The sequence below is a fragment of the Dicentrarchus labrax genome, unplaced genomic scaffold (assembly GCF_905237075.1).
Source record: "Dicentrarchus labrax unplaced genomic scaffold, dlabrax2021, whole genome shotgun sequence".
In the NCBI taxonomy this organism is placed as follows: domain Eukaryota; kingdom Metazoa; phylum Chordata; class Actinopteri; family Moronidae; genus Dicentrarchus; species Dicentrarchus labrax.
This window is the reverse complement of record NW_026136701.1, coordinates 21,684,859-21,705,319: the sequence shown is the minus strand read 5'-3', so window position 1 is coordinate 21,705,319 and position 20,461 is coordinate 21,684,859. Positions and strand designations below refer to the sequence as shown.

Sequence of the window (20,461 nt, the reverse complement as noted above, 5' to 3'; positions counted from 1 at the left end):
GAATTGGATAAAAAGTTCCCTAAACAGGAAATAATCTGCTCAAAATTCATCCAAATCTCTTATTTTACACAAACTTCCTGCAGTTACTGAGTTCACTGTTTGGGTTCAGTGTACAGTTTTGAATTTAAAATGAAAAATATCCATAAAATATTTCACTTAGTCAGTTTACTAAATGATAGAAAATGGATCCGTTGAGGAAAAATTAATTTTGTTCACTTCTGTAAAGAAAACTAAATGTAAAGTAAATGAAATTGTCTAATAGAACAATGGTCAAGCATCAAGGACAAGAAAACATTAAATATGTCAAAAAGAAAATAGCCTATTAAGTCTGTATGATTGATAGAAATGATCACAAATACACAATACAGACAGAGAATTGTGTAAAAAGTTCCTCGTTTTACTCAAACCTCTTGGAAAAAGGTTGGGAACCATGTTCTAATAGACAATTTACACTTTGTCAGTCCAAGGGAGGAGTTTCCGAACAGCACTTGAAAGCACCACATGGGCTCAGCTCCCAGGTGAGACGGACACGCCCTCTCCTGGGCGACAGCGCACAGGTGAAAGAAAGGAACAGAAACTGGATCCGCAGGTTTCAGGATTTGTCTAAGATCACAAGAACCCGCAAAGGTCTGTGGGAAGTCTCTCCAGCTTTTTTCTTTTTTTTCTTTTTTTTTCTGGAGGGAGGATCTTTAAACTTCACCGCGTTGTGTTTGGAAAAATCCGACAGTGTCAACCCCGGGGGGAAGCACAAACTCTGCTCACTGAGGACCGAAACATCACAAATCATCATCGGTGGAACAACAAATAAACAACAAGGGAATAAGTAAACAGTAAACAAGGGCGGACTGAGAGCAGATAATGGTGAGTTTACGCGCACAGTCGCTTTCCTTCGTGTCTTCTGTCGCTTCGTCTTCGACACAGTCTTCATCACCAACCTGTCAGTGGTTGGAAATGTCGGTTAATGTGAGTCCCAATGAGTCGACAGTGACAATGTTTGTTCCCAGGAGCGATACGACAACCTGGACCTGGATCTGGAGTGTGATGGAGGAGGCGTCGCTGTGAGTTGTCTCCATGTTTTCTTCTGTGTAACTTTAATGTTTTGCAGGGTTTGGATTTATAAGTTTTGTCCCTTGTTAAAGTCAGTTAAGTGCTGGAGTTCACCGACCTGAGCTCAGTCTGTGGATACTAAACACACAGTGCTGGACGTGGACAGGGATAGAAACACTGTAGACTGCACTGCACGGCTGGATTAACAGACCAGGTTGCTGCAGGGCAAGAATGTGCCACTGGGCCCCTGTTAACCCCCCCTACCCACATACACACACACACACACATACACACACACATACACATACATACACATACACATGCACACACACACACAGCAGATTAGCTACAAAGCAGTTAATGTAATTAACCGCAGCACAAAACTGGAACATTGAGGGTTTCAGGAATTAACGACCCACGAAAAGACTAAAACCAACAATGTGTCTGTTCATCTGAAACAAATCTTTAAAAAACAGGTTACAAATATTTAATTATGTATTTAAAAATTATTATACAGATGTAAATACTGCATTTGTTGTGGACCTTTATGGTGTAGTGTATTGGACCGGTAAAGCTAAGTTTTGAACAGATATGTATGTTTGATAAATCACAACTTTGTTTTTATGAATTTTATTATTGAATATTAAATTAAATAAAACCTAATTAATGTATTTAAGCTGAGTTACTGTAACCGGTTGTCTCGTCATTCAGTAAAACGATACACATTTTAAATACTTTATGAATTAAACAGTCACTAAATTAAATTAATCACTTTATGGGACCAAATATGTGTATTTAGGGAAAGGTAAGGCTGTCATTTTTTTTACCTCATCAGTAAAACAATGTACACATTTTAAACACGTTATAAATGAGACAAAATAGGGTTTTACGGGGTCTAAGAAGATGTATAAAATATACACTGTAGGCCTAAAACTTTTTTTCTAAAGCATTTTATTCACTTCTTTAAATTGTCTAATAGAACAATGGTCAAGTGTCAAGGACAAGAAAACATTAAATTTGTCAATAAAAAGAAGCCTAGTAAGTCTGCATGAGAGTTAAAAATGATCACAAATACACAATATAGAACAAAGAATTGTGTAAAAAGTTCCTTTAAACAGGAAATAATCTGCTCGTTTTACACAAAGTTCTTGCACAAAGGTTGCGAACCAGTGACGTACAGGATAGAAATGAGTTGATATCCGACACTGTTGAATCAGTATTAGACGTAAACACCCTCCAAAGACCTTAAAGCCTCTGTTAGTCCTCTAATTGAAGTTTAATCATTCTTAATTCTTCATATACGCCTTTTTATTTACCACTGCATCATCCATCCATCCATCCAGTGTATTGGTAATGTATTGCCCCCCCCACTGTCTCATTTTTATGTGATTCTTATGATCAGTTTCTACAATCACTCTAAATTTACCATCATCAAGCTTTAAAGTCCGGACATGAAACCGGCACCATGTCCAGACGTGATGATCTGGACTGTGAGGCTGGACTGTGAGACGTGAGCTAGTAAATACATCCTTTCATCCTTGAAGTCATTCGCAGCATCTTTTCCAGTTCAGCCTCCAGATTTCTGCTGCTGACTCACAGGTTATTGGAGTCAGTGTTCACCTTCTGTTACTCGCTGGTTCTGAATGAGGATGCGCGTCACAACTGAAGCCGCATTAGAGAATCAGCCCCGTGTTTTCCTTCTTAGTATGTTTTTTTTACTTACATGTTAAATTCTCTTTTTCACTTCTCATGCAGCACAAAGCGGCGTTATTTGGTGGGATGTTCAAAAGACCCTCTAAGGCTGCAGAACCATCTGTCCAAGCACAGGTGATGTTAAATGTTTAATACTAATATTTAAGGCCCATATTCATATTGTTGACATGTACAGCAATAAAATTACAACAACTGAATGTACAATTTAGATATGACACTTAGAATTTAACCTAATTATGGATTTCTGCCTTTTGTGTCTGCTTCTACTCACATGAGCTCTGTGTGAACTTTACAGGACAGTTTATCAACCAGCGGTGAACTTTCGAAGAGCAACGATAGTCTGACAGACAGCAGCTCCAAGGTGAAGCTCAGGAAGCTTTTCTGTGACTGATTTGTGTTGTAAATTGAGAAAACTTTTATATAATAATATTACATATTTCAGGAGAAAGGAGGCGTCTTTAAGGGAATGTTTAAGAAGGCGACCAAAGCTGCCAAAGAGGGCCAGCCTCAGGTTTGTAGTGGACTTACTTACTGTGCTCTGCATTGAGTTTCTTATGATTAGTCAACAATTTGGCTTATTGATTTATCATTTAAGCTGTTGTTTTTTATCACTGTAATATTGATATTTTATATATTTTCAGACCATGAAATGACATTTTTTATCAATTTTTCTTTTGTTTATTTACCTGCTTAGTAACAGTGTATTTCTGGTGTTACATTAGTTTTGTAATTCTCAAAAAATTCAGACCTGAGCAATCCCAGTGTGTGTGTTTCACCTGTCAACACACACTAATCAGATGTGTCTCCATAGCTGTATAGAAATATGGAGTTAATATACAGATATGATAAACTTTTTTTTATCTTTCATAGGACACCCTCTCAATACAAAATCCTGAACTGTCTGTCAGCAGTGACAGTTTAACAGACAACAAGTCCTCGAAGGTGAGTTTACCTTCTGCTCTGTGATATTTTTAAAGTTAGTCTTTGAAACTAAACCTTTCTCCGCACTCTTTCTTCTTTAGGAAAAATCAGGTGTGTTGGGTGGGATACTGAAACGATCTCCTAAACCAGGACATGCCCGGAGGCCTTCGCAGGTGAAACACAATCTTCTATTACAGAGAGAGAGAGAGATTATCTGGAGAATACAGTTACCAGCTCAATGCCTGACATGTAAAATAATGTGTTTTATGTGTTTATAATCGTGTTTCAGGATCTTTTGGACAATGAGTTCACAGCCAGTAAAGACAGTCTGTCTGAAAACACCACAACTAAAGTGAGTCCCATCACACTTTCACACAAAAACACAAACAACTGGAGACGAATACAAACTAAATACAGTCTAATGTTAGCATTTTGTTCTTAATACATCACTTTGTGTGCAGCACAGCATGTGTCGGAGGAAAAAAGCTGCTGTAACAAAAAGTGTTAAACATTGTTGGCTTATATCAAGTTGGAAACATATTTACAGTAAATGACAATATTACTATTTTTAGAGAGATTTTATACTGAGGACGAACTCTGTGTTAACTAGTGACACATATAGGTGGATCTGTTTTGACCTACAGTAAGTGTGCGGACCTCGACTGGGGAGTTTGGGAGTTTTCTGTTTTTGTGTGTGTTTTGATGCGTGAGCTGAACCTGCATGCATCAGCAATTTGGAAGAAGTGCTGAGCAACGTGTGAAACACTGAATCCCTGCCAGTCCACCTGACAGCTGCATCAGTTAAATATACAAAACAACTGGTTTTATCTGATTTTAATTAACATATAGAAGTTATTATTATTAAACCTCTTTTTTCCAGGAGACAGGAGGGATGTTCAGTGGGATGTTTAAAAAACCATCAAAGCCTTTTGGAGCAAAGACGCAATCTCAGGTGAGAGTTGTCTCACTTATAGCTGTGTTACATGATTAGAGAACTGATAATAATAATCAGTATGGGGATGTTTGTGTCTTGCTTTCAGGATGATTTGTCTGCACCCAGTGAGCTCTCAGGCAGCAGCGACAATCTTTCTGTGAATAGCAACACTAAGGTGAGGCTGTGACAGCTAGCTACCTCTATGAAACAAACACAAAGCCTCTCCTCATCTCTTGATACTGATACAGTCATATTACACCTCTGACCCTCCATCGAGTCCGTATCACTGATTCTAGCATGCGTTTCTTTTTTGCTTCGGTGCAATTTCCAGACTCAACATGCACGATCGACCAGTAGAAACACTGATCAGCTGTGCTTTTGAATAGAAAAAGTCATTATTCTTCTATAGTTATTCATTAACCACATCAGAAGGGTGACTTCCAGGTGTGTGTGAGTGTGTGTGAGTTTCATTGCACTGTGGGATAATGTGACTGTACCATAATGCTGTGTGTGTGAGAGTTTGGGAAATGTGTGTTTCTGTGTTTGTTTGTGTGTGTGTTGGGCGAGGTTATCCTGCACACATCAGCATTAGAGAAGAGAGTCCAGGCTGCTGTGTGAAGTCCATCTGACACCAGACAAATACTAAACTAAATCCCTCTGTTAGGAGCAAGATTTCACTTTCATATGACTTTTTTATTTTCCCAGGAGACAGGAGGGATGTTCAGTGGGATGTTTAAAAAATCCCCAAAGCCGTCCGGAGCAAGGACGCAATCTCAGGTGAGAGTTGTCTCACTTATAGCTGTGTTACATTATTAGGAGATGATAATAATAATCACTATGGGGATGTTTGTTTCTTGCTTTCAGGAGGATTTGTCTGCACCCAGTGAGCTCTCAGGCAGCAGCGACAATCTTTCTGTGAATAGCAATACTAAGGTGAAGTTTGATTAAGATTGATTTTATTTTTATTTGACCTTTTTATTTAACCATAAGTCAGTTAAAACAACACAATATAGCAGAGACATGCTGCACTTAATTCCTCCATTCTGGGCAAAATCTCACAAACCATTTTCATGTAACTTTTCCCAGGAGACAGGAGGGGTGTTCAGTGGGATCTTTAAAAAATCCCCAAAGCCTTTTGGAGCCAGGGCCCAATCTCAGGTGAGTTCATCTCACCACTAAACCATGTTATAAATTATTAGGGCAGGAATAATATTATTCGAATTTGACATTTGTTTCTCGCCTTCAGGATGATTTGTCTGAACCCAACGAGCTGTCAGGCAGCAAAGATAATCTTTCTGAGAGTAACAACACTAAGGTGAGTTTGTTAAAGCCACCGGGACCCTCGAGTGACACAGTATTGCAAGATAAGTGTAATGTAAATGTAGTAATATTAAGTGTTTGCTTCCTGTTATTTTCTCAGGAGAAAGGAGGAATCTTTAGCGGGGTGTTCAGAAAGAAAGTTGCCAAATCTCAGTCTCAGGTAAGATTGTCACAAATAGTTTTTCAAACCAAAAAGTAAAGTATCCTGTTTTGAGGGATGTTTTGTTTCCTCCTATAAAAGTGATATGAGTGAAAAAGGTTTTATTCATTTGCAAATCCATTTGTTCATTTGATGTTCAAGAACCATTTTCAGGTGAATTCTGCTCCGTGTTTTCATTTTTAAAGCCAGCAAGGATAACATTTTTAAATATCTGACTTTGGTAGTAAAAAAAATGCTGAGAAAGGCTTAAATTTATCAGCGCTGTCTGATTTATCTGCAAACAAAAACTTGAAAGATGATCTCATAAACACATACATGGTGGCTTTAATATTTGTTACTAGTGTTTTTTGGTGCTAGCTTTTCCCCCCAGCCCATCTAATTCCTGAATTTGCTCACTAATAGTCCCCCACAGGATGTTTTGTACCAGTACCTGCAGTCGTTGTGATATCGTGTGGTGATATATTTCATATGTTGAGTGTTTTGATCTTGGTCGTTACATTCTGACTGTATTCCTCTGTTTAGGATGATCTGTCTGTGGATACTGAACTCTCTGCCAGCAGTGACAGTCTCATAGAGAAGTCTTCAAAGGTGAGAGATGAAGCTCAATACAGATTTGTTTTTGTTTCAAGTCCTCTTCTTGTCTTTTGTGTTCACTTTGACTTGCACTGCATCAACAATAACAGAACATACAGGAGATAAAATCAGTTTCTAACTTTAACTGCTTTGAATTCTCACGCTTATTCCTGAATCATATGAATGGTTGGCAGTGTTCAGAGATTAATAACATGCTGTTATAATGTGTCGTAGAGGGATAAAGAAAAGACTGAACACTCAGGAGACTCCAGTGAGAATACTACTGCAGAGAAACCCAAAGCTAAGCAGGTGGGTTGTTATGGCAGAGTAACTGGATCTCTGTTGCTTTAAAATTGTTTTTCTGTCTGGATGTTGAGGAATAAGATCTGCTGTTACATTAAAGTGAGGGTTAGGGCTATGATAATATATAAGTAACTGTGTCTTTGTGTTATTTCAGAACGGTTTCAGTGCGATGATGAAGAGCACGTTCTACACTGACAAACAGGTAAGAGGTGGCGTATTGTAATCAGTTCATCTTTCCCATCAAACTAAATAGTTTCTCCAGCAGAAAAGCCTAAATATAGATATTTTTAAGTAATAGAATAATCCAGATGATCTACTATTGTTTCTACTATCTGTTATTGTTTATATTTTATGATGAATATTGTCTCCATTCCCAGGAGAAGAACTCTGACTCTGACTGTGAGGAGATAATGGACAATGGAGAGGGCCAGCCCGGTCACAAACAGGTTTGTGAGGGTTTTTATCTCCTGGTTTCAATTTAATTTCTGTATGTTTTTCTTTATAATATATTTTATTTTTTATCTTTCTTTTTTCTATGGTTTCACCTTCAGAGTAAACTTGCTGAGGCCATGACAAAGCTGAATCCATTTCGATCTGCCAACAAAGTAAGGAAGCTTTAGATTGTAAGCTTTTGATAGTGCTCAAGAAATAAGTAAAGTTTATTTTGATAAATAGAACTGTGCAGCCTCTTTAATGTGTTTTTTATAAAATAATGAGTTCTGTCTTTTCTCTGCAGCCTGAGAAGCAGGCAGGCTCAGATGACGAGGATCCACCTGCGAGCAGCGAGAAGTCGTCAGGCAGCAAACAGGTGCTTTGATATTCACTTGTTCCTGTTTCATTGTGTTATTTCATACATTTTGCGTCACGCTTATTTTTATCCAGCAGGTGCATTGAGGGGTAGAAAAACCTCTATGTTATGTTTGTTAATAATTAAGGGGAAGTTTGCTGCTTCCTAGTGTCACCCTCTACCACCTGTTTGGTGTGTTTTTGTGTGCACGGGTCAGTGCGAGGCATTGTGGACTGCTTTGTCCTGCTTAGGTAGAAAGGAAGAAAGTCAAAGGCTAAAGTTCTCGTGGAGCATTTCACCCACAGGCTGTCTGCAGTCCAGCTTTTCTTGTCTTGCCTGGTCTTGTTGAGTCAAAGGGAAACCTCAGATATCTATCTCTGCTCGTCCTGCAGGAAAAGTTGTATTTATACAAGAGGTCCCCACTCAGACTCGAACCAGCCCCAACAACGACCTCTAGGCCACTGGTGCGCCCTAGACCAGGCATACTTGTTGCTTATACACCTCAATTACATCAGTGGGGAAACTATTTGACAGCCTGATTGGTTTCTAACAGTGTGATGACGTATTTATAGTGTTGTTTGAAATAAAATGGCTTGTCAGTAGTCATAGCATTCCTGATTGGAAACAAGCTCAGTTCGCTGTTAGCCTCTGATCATCTATCTGTGCCCTTGATGACGACGACTTTTGAAGCTGATACAAATATTTGGGAGTTTTTATAACATAAAAAGAAATCTTGATACAAATCCTTTAAAAAAATGTATTTAATGGTAAACAAGACACACATACGTACATAGACGTACATACTGAGCCCTTTGGTGGACAAACTAATGTTTCTAAACTACCTCAATCCTAGTCTGGCATTTCCATACTTGAGTTTCTTCTCACTTGTCGGCTGGCGTATACACAGATGTGCAATACTGTAAACTTATATTGGCCAATTTATTGGTCTCATTTAGAACTCAGTGTGTCTAGTGACTGACGGAGCAGAAACAAATCTAAAACGTTGAGACATTCCCTTAAATCTTCCGATGATGTGTCCCACCCTCTCAGAGCGGCAAGGTTGGAGCCATGTCCAAACTGAACATATTCCGCTCTGGAAATAAAGTAACTATGATATCGATTGGGTTTGGTCATGGTGAAGGGTGGAGGAGGGGCGGGTGGGTTCGTGATCAACATGATCATGATGTTTTAGGTGACAGGAAGTCATTGTATCGGTGATGGGACTGTGATGCTGGTGATGGTGGGAAGGTTTGTTGGGATTTTATTTTTTCATTTTAGCTACTGCTACAGATTTCACATATTTTACATCACAACTAACCATTTTACAAACAGTGTTAAAGCTATGGTAGGTGATATATATTTAAATGCTATAGAGGAAAACCTTGTATTTGTGGCTGTTATAAGCCCAGCCAGTCATTTCAATCGTGCAAATGAGACGTTACGTACAAACACACCTACCCTAGCTTTAATGTGAGTAAGATTTTAGGGTGTATATTTCCCTACAGCCCTTAGCAACCATTATTTTCCATAAATTTTTCTACAATATTGAAATCAATAACTCTTTTGGCAGTTCTGGCACAAATGAATAATGGAATGGAAACCAATGGCTGTTTGGAATAGTCGGAAAAATACATCTGAAAATCTAAAAGTGTAGAAAATGCTCAGCAAAAATGTAAATGTATGTATAGTACTATGATTTGTAGTGAGTTAATCTAAAGTTTGGTCCTTTTTAAGTATTTTTTTTAAAGGTTTAGATTTATTTAGGTTGATACAGTTCATTAGCTAATATTTCATCTCCTTTGTTCAGAGAGACACTGAAGACACAGAGGACGACAAACAAGTGGAAGAGAAGCCGAAAGTGGTCAGTCTATTTTTTGCATCACTCATGAGTCATCAGTGACCACACATACACACACACTCTCTCTCTCTCTCTCTCTCTCTCTCTCTCTGTCTCTCTGTCTCACACAGCTGATCAACTTCTGTCAAAAATAACCCCCCATTCACACTCCTCCTATTCCTGTACCTCCACCACATCCTCCTCGTCCCCTTTACCCTTTAAATCCTGCCTGCTCGTGGTTAAACCTCCCCGTCTTACTGCACCAGCACACTGTGTGATTCTGTGTGTGTGTGTGTGTGTCCTTGTCAGGTCAAAAGCAACATGATCCAGCGAGAGAGGAAGGAAAGAAGTGAAACACCACCGGTTCCACCCAGACCAACTGAAGAGGTTTGCAAGCAGTTTAACACAACTGCCACTTAGTGACATGTAGTCCAAGTGACACTGCGCTGACTTGTGCTCTGTCCGTTACATTGTGTTTTTAAGGCTGTGATTTCTCCACAGGAGATGAAGGGGACATCCACATCTGACAAAGTAAAACCAAGAGGAACTGAGGATAATCAGGTCAGTAATGTGGGTGTTGTCTGTATATCTCTGCTTACTCACAGTTTCAATGTACGTCAGTCAGTTAGAACACAAGTTAAATCAGATGATGAGCAAGCAGCAGGCATGGAAAGCTACATACTATGCTTTTAAATGTCATGCTTTGTGATGAAGTTCACCTTCTCATAAATTGGGTATCAGGAAAGAAAATTCCCTATTTTGTCCTCTGCAGGATAACGTGACCTCCAGAGAGAAAAAAGCAATAGCAGCAGAATCTCCTGTAGTTCCAACCAGACTGACAGAGGAGGTAGTTTAAGTTCCCAGTGTTTAGGGAATAATGGCTGTTTGTGTCAGTTTTGAGCTGATGTGTATCAGTGTTTATCGATGTATATGAGGGTTTATGAGGGTTTATGAGCTCTGTGCTTAAGGAAGTGGCTCTGGTGTGATTGCAGGAGCTGAGCAGAGCAGCGAAACATAGTCAGCAAAAGCAGAAGAGCAACCATCAGGTACTGACGTGTACAGAACGACGCGTTGGTGGATATTTTGGACCAGTATTGGCTTAAAGTCTAAGCTGTTGTTACTTGACTTGGATGTTTAACCTTTACTGTGGTGAACCGTGTATGTGCAGAGTTTTAGAAGCCTGTTTTCACATTCAGTAGCCTGAATTAAACATTTATGTACGAGCAGAATTTTGACGTCGCAGATAGTTTGGAAGCCGGTCGTCGTCCAATATGCAACATATAATATAAAATCTCAGTTAGCTGTTAGCCTCTGATCATCTATCTGTGCCCCTTGGTTTTAATAGAGAAGGCTAAAAATGCTAACAGGCCATTTTATTACAACTAAATGACGACGACTTTTGAGGCTGATACAAATATTTGGGAGTTTTCATAACATAAAAAGAAATCTTGATTCAAATCCTTTAAAAATATGTATTTAATGGTAAACAAGACACGTACATACTGAGCCCTTTGGTGGACAAACTAATGTTTCTAAACTACCTCAATCCTTGTCTATCGGCTGACGTATACACAGATGTGCAATACTGTGAACTTATATTGGCCAATTTATTGGTCTAACTTAGAACTCAGTGTGTCTAGTGACTGACAGAGCAGATAAAACTCTGAGACATTCCCTTAAATCTTCCGATGATGTGTCCCACCCTCTCAGAGCGGCAAGGTTGGAGCCATGTCCAAACTGAACATAACCCGCTCTGCAAATAAAGTAACTATAATGTCGACTGGGTTTGGTCATGGTGAAGGAAGGGCAGGGCGCTTCGTGATCGACATGATCATGATGTTTTAGGTGACAGGAAGTCATTGTATCGGTGATGGGACTGTGAAAATGGTGATGGTGGGGAGGTTTGTTGGGATTTTATTTTCATTTTAGCTACTACTACAGATTTCACATATTTTCACACAACTAACCATTTTACAAACAGTGTTAAAGCTATGGTAGGTGATATACTTTTAAATGCTATAGAGGAAAACCTTGTATGTACGAGCAGGATTTTAACGTCACAGATGGTTTGGAAGCCGGTCGTCGTCCAATATGCAACATATAATATAAAAGCTTCAGTGCATATTCACAGACAATGGACTTCAGTGAAGTTAAGCTGAAATTTGTTTTTGTATTAATTTATTATGAATTTTAAATGAGCCAAAAGGGAGTAAATGTAATAAAAAGATTTTTTTTTAACGAGGCAAGAATACACAATATACAATAATACTAATGTGTGTCTTAAAACATGTCTGAAGGGGATCTAAAAAGTAATAATAGGAAATAATTTTATGAAGGCCCCTGAACACTTCTGTTAAAATCTAATGAGTTTAATTTCCTGCAGAGCCAATCAGACGATGAAGGCCTCAAAAAAGATGAGAACACAGTAAGTTCATCTCTTCTTCACTGGCAGCAAAACTGTATTAATTATTAAGCTTCAATGTTAAATAACGTATGTAGTAAGTATTTACTGTATGTGTGTATTTATGAGTCTGAGAACTTCATCTGTGTGTGGGGTTGAAGCTACATGCGTCTGAAAGCAAAAACAAAGAGCTTTCTACTGCAGTTATTCTGCTCTGAACTCATTATTTTAGTTCCTGCTTCCTTCTTATCAGCTCTGTCATATCAGACATTCAAATGACTTGTGGCACCTCCAGGCCTTTTGTCAGTGTGAGGTTTACAAAAGATCATGTGGATTATTAGTCACAAGGCAGATCAACCACTTCACATAAGGTTTTTCCCACCCTTGTTTTCCCCTTCAGTAGCTTTTCATGTCATTAAAATAGTCTTATTCTGCAGTCTGACAGTGTTATATATTCTGTATTATATTGTTCTAGATATTTACATTGAGTGAAATATTATATTATATTTGAGAAATCTTTTGCATTATTTTATACACATTTCTGACTATGTTCTGAATATATTTGGTATCTAATAAAGTTGTGCTAGTTTGTTTAAGCATTAACTTGCTGCTGCTTGTTACAGGGTCGCTAAGTGGAGTTTGTGTATCTTTCAGTGATAGGAGCAGATGGTAGTTGGGTTAGACTGCAACTATTTTTGATATACCATCAATAAAAATATAGTTACCTGTGTGTTTGATAGAAGAAATGTGACATATTTGCAGAGGGATGCAGTAACATATTAAGCACATACGCACTGCAGTCACTAAGGGCTGTAATGAAATGTAGTTCTTCCAGTTTTTGCTTCTCATGTCACCTCACACATTGTTATTTCTTTTACAGACCAAGGTGAAAAAACACAAGCACCATAATCCGTTTATGCTGCGTGCTGCAGCCAAGGTATCTGACTGTGTGCTTCTCTCATGACTTTGCAATTCATGTCATCACTATTCGTCATGAAGATTTTTATCTTCCTTTACGCCCACTTCATTTGGTTTTGTGTACTAAACTTCTCCCCCTCACATTGTTTTTGACAAAGGCTACACAATGTTAGATTTTAAATGTGATTTGGAATTGGGAAAAGGGCTCTTATGCAACCTTGTGTGTCTTCAGGCTCCGTCTGATGATGAAGGGCTGAAAGAAGAAGATGATTCTTCATCAAAAGAGGAGAAGAAAGATGAGGAGGGCAAAGACAAAACAGAAGAGGTTTTTTAAACTCATTTTTCGTCTGTTACATTTTTGCTTGTTGGTTGATTCAACCGCTTCATATCAGAATTTGACGTTTATCTTCCTCTGATTATAACAGTAATCCTCATTTGCCTTTTTAGACCAAAGTCAAGAAACCTAGGAGACACAATCCATTCATGCCTCGAGGCAAGGTAACATACAAACATGTGACATGTACAAACTTGTTTCCTTCTGTGCGGACAGTGAGCCTGTTCCTGCAGACACTGTTTCTGCATGTCGCTGAACTGGAGAAACTAGAATTTGAGTAGGCTGATGAAGGCCTGTGTCATACAACATGTCATGGTCCTGAAGTGGGTGGGAACACAGATGTGCATGACATACTGGATGACTTTGTATTTCCTTGTTTGAAATGAGAGTCATTTTATAGTTAAGTTAGCACGCATCACATTTAAAACACAGAGAGAAAATGAACTCAAAGCCATAAAAAATAAAGACATAAAACACTATAGACCTATATGATATATGGTAACAATATATGATTGTGACATCCAAACCAGTATCAGTGTGAATTGTGCTAATTTATAATTAGCAAGTTTTGTTTAATGATTACAGAACAGATTTGAGGGGTTCCTTTGTAATAAGAGATATCTCTTTATTTTGAATTAGGAAGGTGGTTCACATGCAACCTTGTGTTAGTGTTTTTCTATGGGTACTTCTTCTATCATTTCATTGTTATGTCCATGCTTTGATTGTTGTTTACTTCAGGCTTCATCTGATGATGAGGGGTTGAAAGAAGAAGAGGATTCTTCATCCAAAGAGGAGAAGAAAGATGAGGAGGGCAAAGACAAAACAGAGGTCTTATAACTCATTTCCTTCTGATGCATTTTTGCTGGTTGCTCGATTCAACTTTGACTTTTACAATGATAGTCAGGAACAAAAGTTAATTTTAATGTAATTACTCAGAATTTGGTCTTTATCTTCCTCTGAGTATCACTGTAATGCAGATTTTTCTTTTTTAGACCAAAGTCAAGAAACCTAAGAGACACAATCCCTTCATGCCTCGAGTCAAGGTAACCTCCTGTGTGGAAGATATATTTATTTGTTGAACCAACACAGCCAGAAATAATCAGATGTTTTTTAATCAGACAGTGGATATGTTTTTTTTTTCTTTGTCTGTATATGTCTTGTTGCTAATTGAAAATATGTAGTGTTGCCATGTTATTTTAGCAAAGTTAGTACATTTGCATAGTTGAAATTCCAAGCACATGAGAAAACCACTGGTTAACCTAGCTGCTGGTTCAAAGGGACGATTAAAAACAACAAATTATGCTGTTAATATTTTGACCAGAGTTGCTTTTATTTTTGCTTTGTTCCTATAAGAGTCACTTCTACCTGAACAGTTCCGCCTCCGAGTATTGATTACGCTTTAACTGTGTGTTTGTGTTCACTGGTTTCAGGGCAGGCAGAAGCCGGACGGAGCTGCAGGCACAGCAGAGGTAGAGAAAATTAAACTTGGAAATTCAACTGGGAAAATTGTGTTTAATGTTACTCCTCTGTCTTTCTTTCCTTCATTGACCCCTCACACACATTGAGCTTTATATTTAAAGCAACATCTTCCCTCCCAGTCTGTCACTATATTTGTCCAACTGACTGACGTGTCGCCATCTAACTCACTGTGGTCCAGGGTTACAAAAGGTCTGTTTCAGTCACCCGACCCATCCCTGAAAACAACCTCATTCTTTTGTTTGTCTCCAAGGTGCTCCCTCAGCTCCCAACAGAGCCTATTATAGTCACGTGTTGTTATGTTGACATGAAACCCACACCCACTCCATCACACTGTGTTCATGCATTCCCTTAGCATGGAAGATGAGATGAGTTTAGGTTGAAATGTGCCCAGACTTGTTTCTCCGCTTCCTATTTCAGCGTGTCCATAGAAGATTTGAGACATTTTTACTTCTGCAAAAACAGCAGAAATAAGTCAGTACAGCCAGAATCCCTTTTACCATCACTTCCTCCTATTGAACATAAAACATCTAGAAATTATTTTTAAGCAGTATTATTTCTGGGTTTTTTTCTTTAGAATGAAGATGGCAACAGATCCTTGTTTGACCGGCTGGAAGACTTCCGTATTGATCCAGCACAGCCTGAAGATGGACAGGTTGGTTTCTGAAGCAAAATATGTCACAATCGTTGCATTTCAATATATAATCTAATGCCACGTTATTAATCGTTGTGGATAACTGATACAAATCTAATGATCTCTTTCAGGATGTGGAGAATCTTATGGATTGGTGGAACACAGTGGAGTGTAAGTTTAGGATTGTCTTTTATTATAGATAATAGTATTCTTCCAACTTTGTGGCACACAGTTTGGGATAACTCTTTTCTGCACAAAGCCAGGTCCATTAAAAAAAAGTTTTTTTTGTTTTTAGTGCAGAAGAATTTGACTTATCTGCACCATCTAGCACCATTAGGATTAACTGTGAGCCAGACTTTAACGTCCCAACGTTGGTGTCACTAACGTTCTGCTGAATGTGAAAAAAATCCCTGCAGCCAGTTTCCAAAATCTGTTGGGAAACCTGAAACCAGAAGAGTGTTCTGGATGTTTTTGTGTCCACATACTTCTGGCCATGTAATATATGTAAAATAATGTGAAAGCTAAATATCAATTCTTTATTACCTCCTCAGCTTGGGAAGACACGCCTCAAGATGAGGACATGACAGAAAAAGAAGAGGCCAAGTAAGTGAATCCTCAAATAGTTTTTAATATGATATTTCACCCTTCAACATCTTCCATGACCCCAATATAATGGAGGACAAGAGAATTTAATTTGCGCTGCTAAAAAGAGTGAAAAATTATATTAGAAAAACTCAGAAACAATGTCCTAGAAGCAATACCACCATTACTCTGAAATAATTAGTATCTGATGGCTGAATACACTAGTGGTAAGTAAGATAAATTGTCCTTTTTAAAATGCATTGATCTGTGTAACTCTGAACTTGCTCCTCTCAGGGCGTTTGCTCTGACGGCAGAGAAGGTGCAGAAGGGCATTCGTGTCTTCAACAAACTGTTCTCTGAGCGTGCTGAGAGCCTCTGGCAGCACGTCATCGACCTCAACAGCATCGCTGACGGCCTGGACAAGTTCAGCAAGAACACAAAGATCGCTCAAATCACCGGCGGTTCTACCAGCGCCATCGGTGGCGTGGCCACCATCACTGGCCTTGCCCTGGCACCGGTCACCTTTGGAGCCTCTTTGATTGTGACGGCGGTGGGATTGGGTGTCGCCACGGCGGGCGGTCTCACATCAGCAGGTGCCGGCATCTCCAACCAGGTCAACAACTCGATGGACCGCAAGAAAGTGGAGAAGATTGTGCAGGATTATCAGGAGAAGATGGTCGACCTCAACAAGTGCCTGACATTCATCAAGAAGGGTATCGAGAACCTGAAGAAGTTCGACCTGATGAAGATGAAAGAAAGCGCCTACAACCGCGACTTCCCTGTGCTCAGTAGTAGCTTCTACGAGGACGGCGCCATGGCAGGAAAGGCAATCCTCATCAACGCCAATGAGATCATGCGTGTGGTGCAAATCGCCAACGTGGCGGGCAGCACAGCAGCCAGAGCGGTCCAGATCGCGAGCATGGCCACTGGTGTGCTCACCGGACTCTTCGTAGGCATGGACATCTACTTTGTGGCCAAAGACTCCAAAGAGCTCAAGAAAGGGGCCAAGTCAGAGTTTGCTGCCAAAATCAGGGAGGTCGCTACACAGCTGCACGACGGTCTGGTGGAGCTCAATGGGATCCGAGAGGAGCTGCAGTCCACCGCACCAGAAAACAAGGATGAAGGCAATGACGCAGCTCCTCTGGACAGTGACAAGAAGGAGAAAGATGACAAATATGACAGTTCAGATGAAGATGAGATCGACCGCATTAAAAAAGCCATTAAGAAGGACATGGAGAGTCGAGAATATGTTTGATAGAAACTGGAACAAAAAGGCCTGAAACTGTGCTTCAGCATTAAGATTTTAACAATAGAAAGATTCAAGCATTGTCACTTTCTCAGTTCCCCTACAAAACTCCTCAAGTGTTTTTGAAAGTACCGACTCAAACCTCCAGCATACTGGGGCATTATTAGCATCTAAGAGGTGGTTGGTGCCACCAACAAATGGAAAAACTGCAATCATTATTACTATGTTGAATGTTCAAAGAGGGGTACTTCACTCTTGATGCAATACACTAGTTTCTAAATCTTCTGGACTTTTCTTTTAAGGGAGCTGACTTCTTGAATCTAAAACAGCATTTACACTACTGGGAGGAACTGAGGTTTTGTGGCAGATTAAGTATCAGATCTGCTTCTCTAGGCAATTGTGCCAACGCCTAAAACTGCCATGTTGTCTGTAAGAAAATTGGATTCAAAGATTGAATTAAATCATGTTTTTGGTTTGTACAGTTGTAGATGAATTAAAGAAACACAATACTTTTACTGCAGGTGTAGAGATTGTGAATACTCTTAGGGATTAGTGCCTTTATTCTTTATGAAGCATTAGAGATGAGAGTACGATGTGACGTGGCATTGTTGGTTACGTTGTTTTGTTTGGGTGTCAGAGCTGCACAATCCCTGCTTGAGGTTTTGGATCTGATATAGGATGTTTAAAAGTCTTGTCTGGCTTGATGACATTGGTCTCATTTGGACGAATGATAGTAATAAGCTTTGTTTTTGATTGTTTTCATAAAAGAGCCAATAAAATGACTGTTGCACCAACTGTTTTAGTCTTACTAGCTGGTTTCAAACTAGTGATTCACTAAATTGGGTTGCACCATTAAAGCTTAAGGAACGTCTTGGCTACTGAAGACTTTAGTAAGGTGTAAATTGGCTGTTAAGAAACGTCTGTAGTGCCAAAAACAGGAGTTCACAAGTTCTAACATAACTTAAAATGTTATTTGGTCATTTAAAATAATTATTAAAGAGCCTTTTTATCAAGTGTCTGGTCAGAACCATATTTCATATTATCTCAGTATAAACCGGTGCTACATAAGCAAGTTAACGTCAGCTTTGTCAGTTTGGTTCAGTTAGACGACAGTTACGCCTGGCGCCAGCTACCACATCTTTTCATTTAGTAGCAGCTAATCTCTATTTGAGAAATAGTTTTTATGGAGCAACCTGTTTTAAATTAGTGATCTCAGCTCAGTAAAAACTTTGAAGTAGAACCCGAGTGATTTGGTATTTTTGAGACCGATGTGGCGGCTGATAATGAAAACAGACCTTTTCTATGTGGATTGTGCACAGATATGATTATGCAAAGGTACTCAGAACGCTGCTTTCTTCAATAAATAAATAACTTTATTAAAGAATATTTAAATTAAATATTTAACATGTGATAACATTAGCGAACTGATTCAATGGCCTGGTTCTACTTTGAAGTGCTGGTGCAACCAGCTCCAAACAAATACAGCGAGGGGAAGAAACATGAATACCTGTCTGAGGAAAACTTGTAGAACTAAATGGACTTCTGCAAGTTGAGATTGTTTTTTTCAATCAAGTCTTCTGTCATTTTTGATGTTTTAATGTTTTCCAATGGTTTTTAATGGTGTAAAATTGTCGATTATTAGAAAACTGGAGCGACACCAGACTGTAAAAACCAGTCAGGATTGTGTCCGTCTGTCCTGGAAAGAACCGTTTGCTATTTCTTTTATTACTTCGTTGATCTTTTAAAGCTCTGATGATGTCCGCTCCACTAATGAACTTAATATTTATTTCTCAGTTTCGTTCTGGGTGTTGTTCTTGCGATGATACCTTTTTTTTATGTGCAATATGTTGTAGAACTCCATGTGTAATAAATGTAAAATTGATAATTAAAGACCAAGAGAAACATTTACTGTCAATCTGTGTGTTTTATAAAGTCTATATGCAGCAGAGCAAACACTTCAATCCCTTCTACCGACTACTTGTGCACTTACTGAGTGGATGTTTGCTCAGTTAACAACCAAGATAAACGTGTGTGTACTTCACCGCTGTTTACTTCTCTTAAGAGATTTCCATGACGAATGTAGACGGAAGTCTGCAGGCTGTATATGTTGGGGCATTTCTTTCATCTTTTATATAAACAAATTCATAGACAAATTTTATATCTTGAGCTCGTTTATGAGACTTCAGGATAAATTTATGTGATTACAGTCAATATTTTGCCACTTTTTCCCAAAATATCAGGTATTCAGTGATTTTCTGTATAGAGTGAGACAGATAAAACATGAATAATTAATATTTAACAGAAAACAATGAGTGCTTCTACTTAATGCAGCTTTGATTTGAGAGGAAACCTTCACATTGGAGTGAATTACAGTGTTTAGACCAAATAAAACACTAGTATATTCAACAAGTCAAAGACTACTGTCACATAAAATCCCCATTTTTACTAATCTTGAAGCAGTTTCAATATATTTTTCTATGGTTTTACCTCAGGATTCTTCAGAAGATAAACAGTATTTTAATATTTTGTTGTGATCTAAAGATCTGAGAAAGAATGTTAAGTTCTGAGATTTTGGCATTTTAAGGCAGATTCTAATTATTTTTTAATACAAAATCTTTTTAAAAAAAATCTATGAAAACCAGGCAAAAAAAGTACATTATTATTATATTATTAGTCTGTATTGTTTGCCATGCTGTTGGTACGCAAGGAAACAGTTGATTCAAGTCAGCTTAAGTAGCAGTTGTGTGTGCCAGATATGCAGCGGCAACCACGCCCAACCAGAACAAACCTGCACTGTGCTGAAGCAGTGATGTCAAACAAACCACACTCAGGTTGTTGCTCTTCAAAGTGGATATATAAGTTTTTCCATTGTATGCAACTTTATACTTGTACACTACATCTCAGAGGCAAATATTGTACATTTTACTCCATTACATTTGTCTGACAGCTTTAGTTACTTTTCAGATTACATTTTTCATCCCCTTCTTGTCCAGTGAAAAACAAGTTTTAAACTCCACTCCAAGTAAAAACTCCACAGCAATGATATTAGTCCAAAAACATCAAATATTATAGTAAAAAATTCCTTTTTACTGCACTACTAACCTTAACCCTGCTAAGAGTTTTACTTTTCAAACCTTAAATTACTTATTTAGTTAAATAAGGTTTTGAATACTTCAGTTCAGAGACTGTATGTCATATATAAGGTGTTTAGTGTTTCTTCATCTAAATTATTTTCCCAGTTATTGTGGAGAAGTCTTAGTTTATGATCATTTATA

The 20,461-nt window shown here is 38.5% G+C and overlaps 1 protein-coding gene across 13 annotated transcripts; it reads left to right on the top strand.

Annotated features, from left to right (window-relative positions):
- The first annotated feature begins 528 nt into the window (after positions 1 to 528).
- Positions 529 to 19,090, top strand: LOC127374692 (eukaryotic translation initiation factor 5B). 13 transcript variants are annotated; one of them, XM_051420301.1, is made up of 39 exons: positions 531 to 861; positions 1,005 to 1,058; positions 2,803 to 2,874; positions 3,056 to 3,121; positions 3,203 to 3,271; positions 3,631 to 3,702; positions 3,783 to 3,854; positions 3,971 to 4,033; positions 4,562 to 4,633; positions 4,722 to 4,790; positions 5,321 to 5,392; positions 5,480 to 5,548; positions 5,702 to 5,773; positions 5,862 to 5,930; positions 6,036 to 6,095; positions 6,618 to 6,683; positions 6,903 to 6,977; positions 7,126 to 7,173; positions 7,349 to 7,417; positions 7,523 to 7,576; positions 7,708 to 7,779; positions 8,809 to 8,862; positions 9,566 to 9,619; positions 9,905 to 9,982; positions 10,097 to 10,156; positions 10,368 to 10,442; positions 10,588 to 10,641; positions 11,306 to 11,359; positions 11,979 to 12,020; positions 12,877 to 12,933; positions 13,147 to 13,239; positions 13,362 to 13,412; positions 13,987 to 14,076; positions 14,241 to 14,291; positions 14,679 to 14,717; positions 15,302 to 15,379; positions 15,490 to 15,529; positions 15,910 to 15,961; positions 16,235 to 19,090. In XM_051420301.1, the coding sequence occupies exons 1-39, from the start codon at positions 859 to 861 to the stop codon at positions 17,193 to 17,195; spliced, it is 3,321 nt and encodes a 1,106-aa protein (XP_051276261.1). In that variant the 5' UTR covers positions 531 to 858; the 3' UTR covers positions 17,196 to 19,090. The 13 variants fall into 13 exon arrangements, with proteins under 13 accessions (XP_051276976.1, XP_051276832.1, XP_051276907.1 ...); XM_051420373.1 differs by lacking the exon at positions 8,809 to 8,862; XM_051420543.1 differs by lacking the exon at positions 10,368 to 10,442 and having other exon boundaries at positions 532 to 861.
- Positions 19,091 to 20,461: the final 1,371 nt, after the last annotated feature.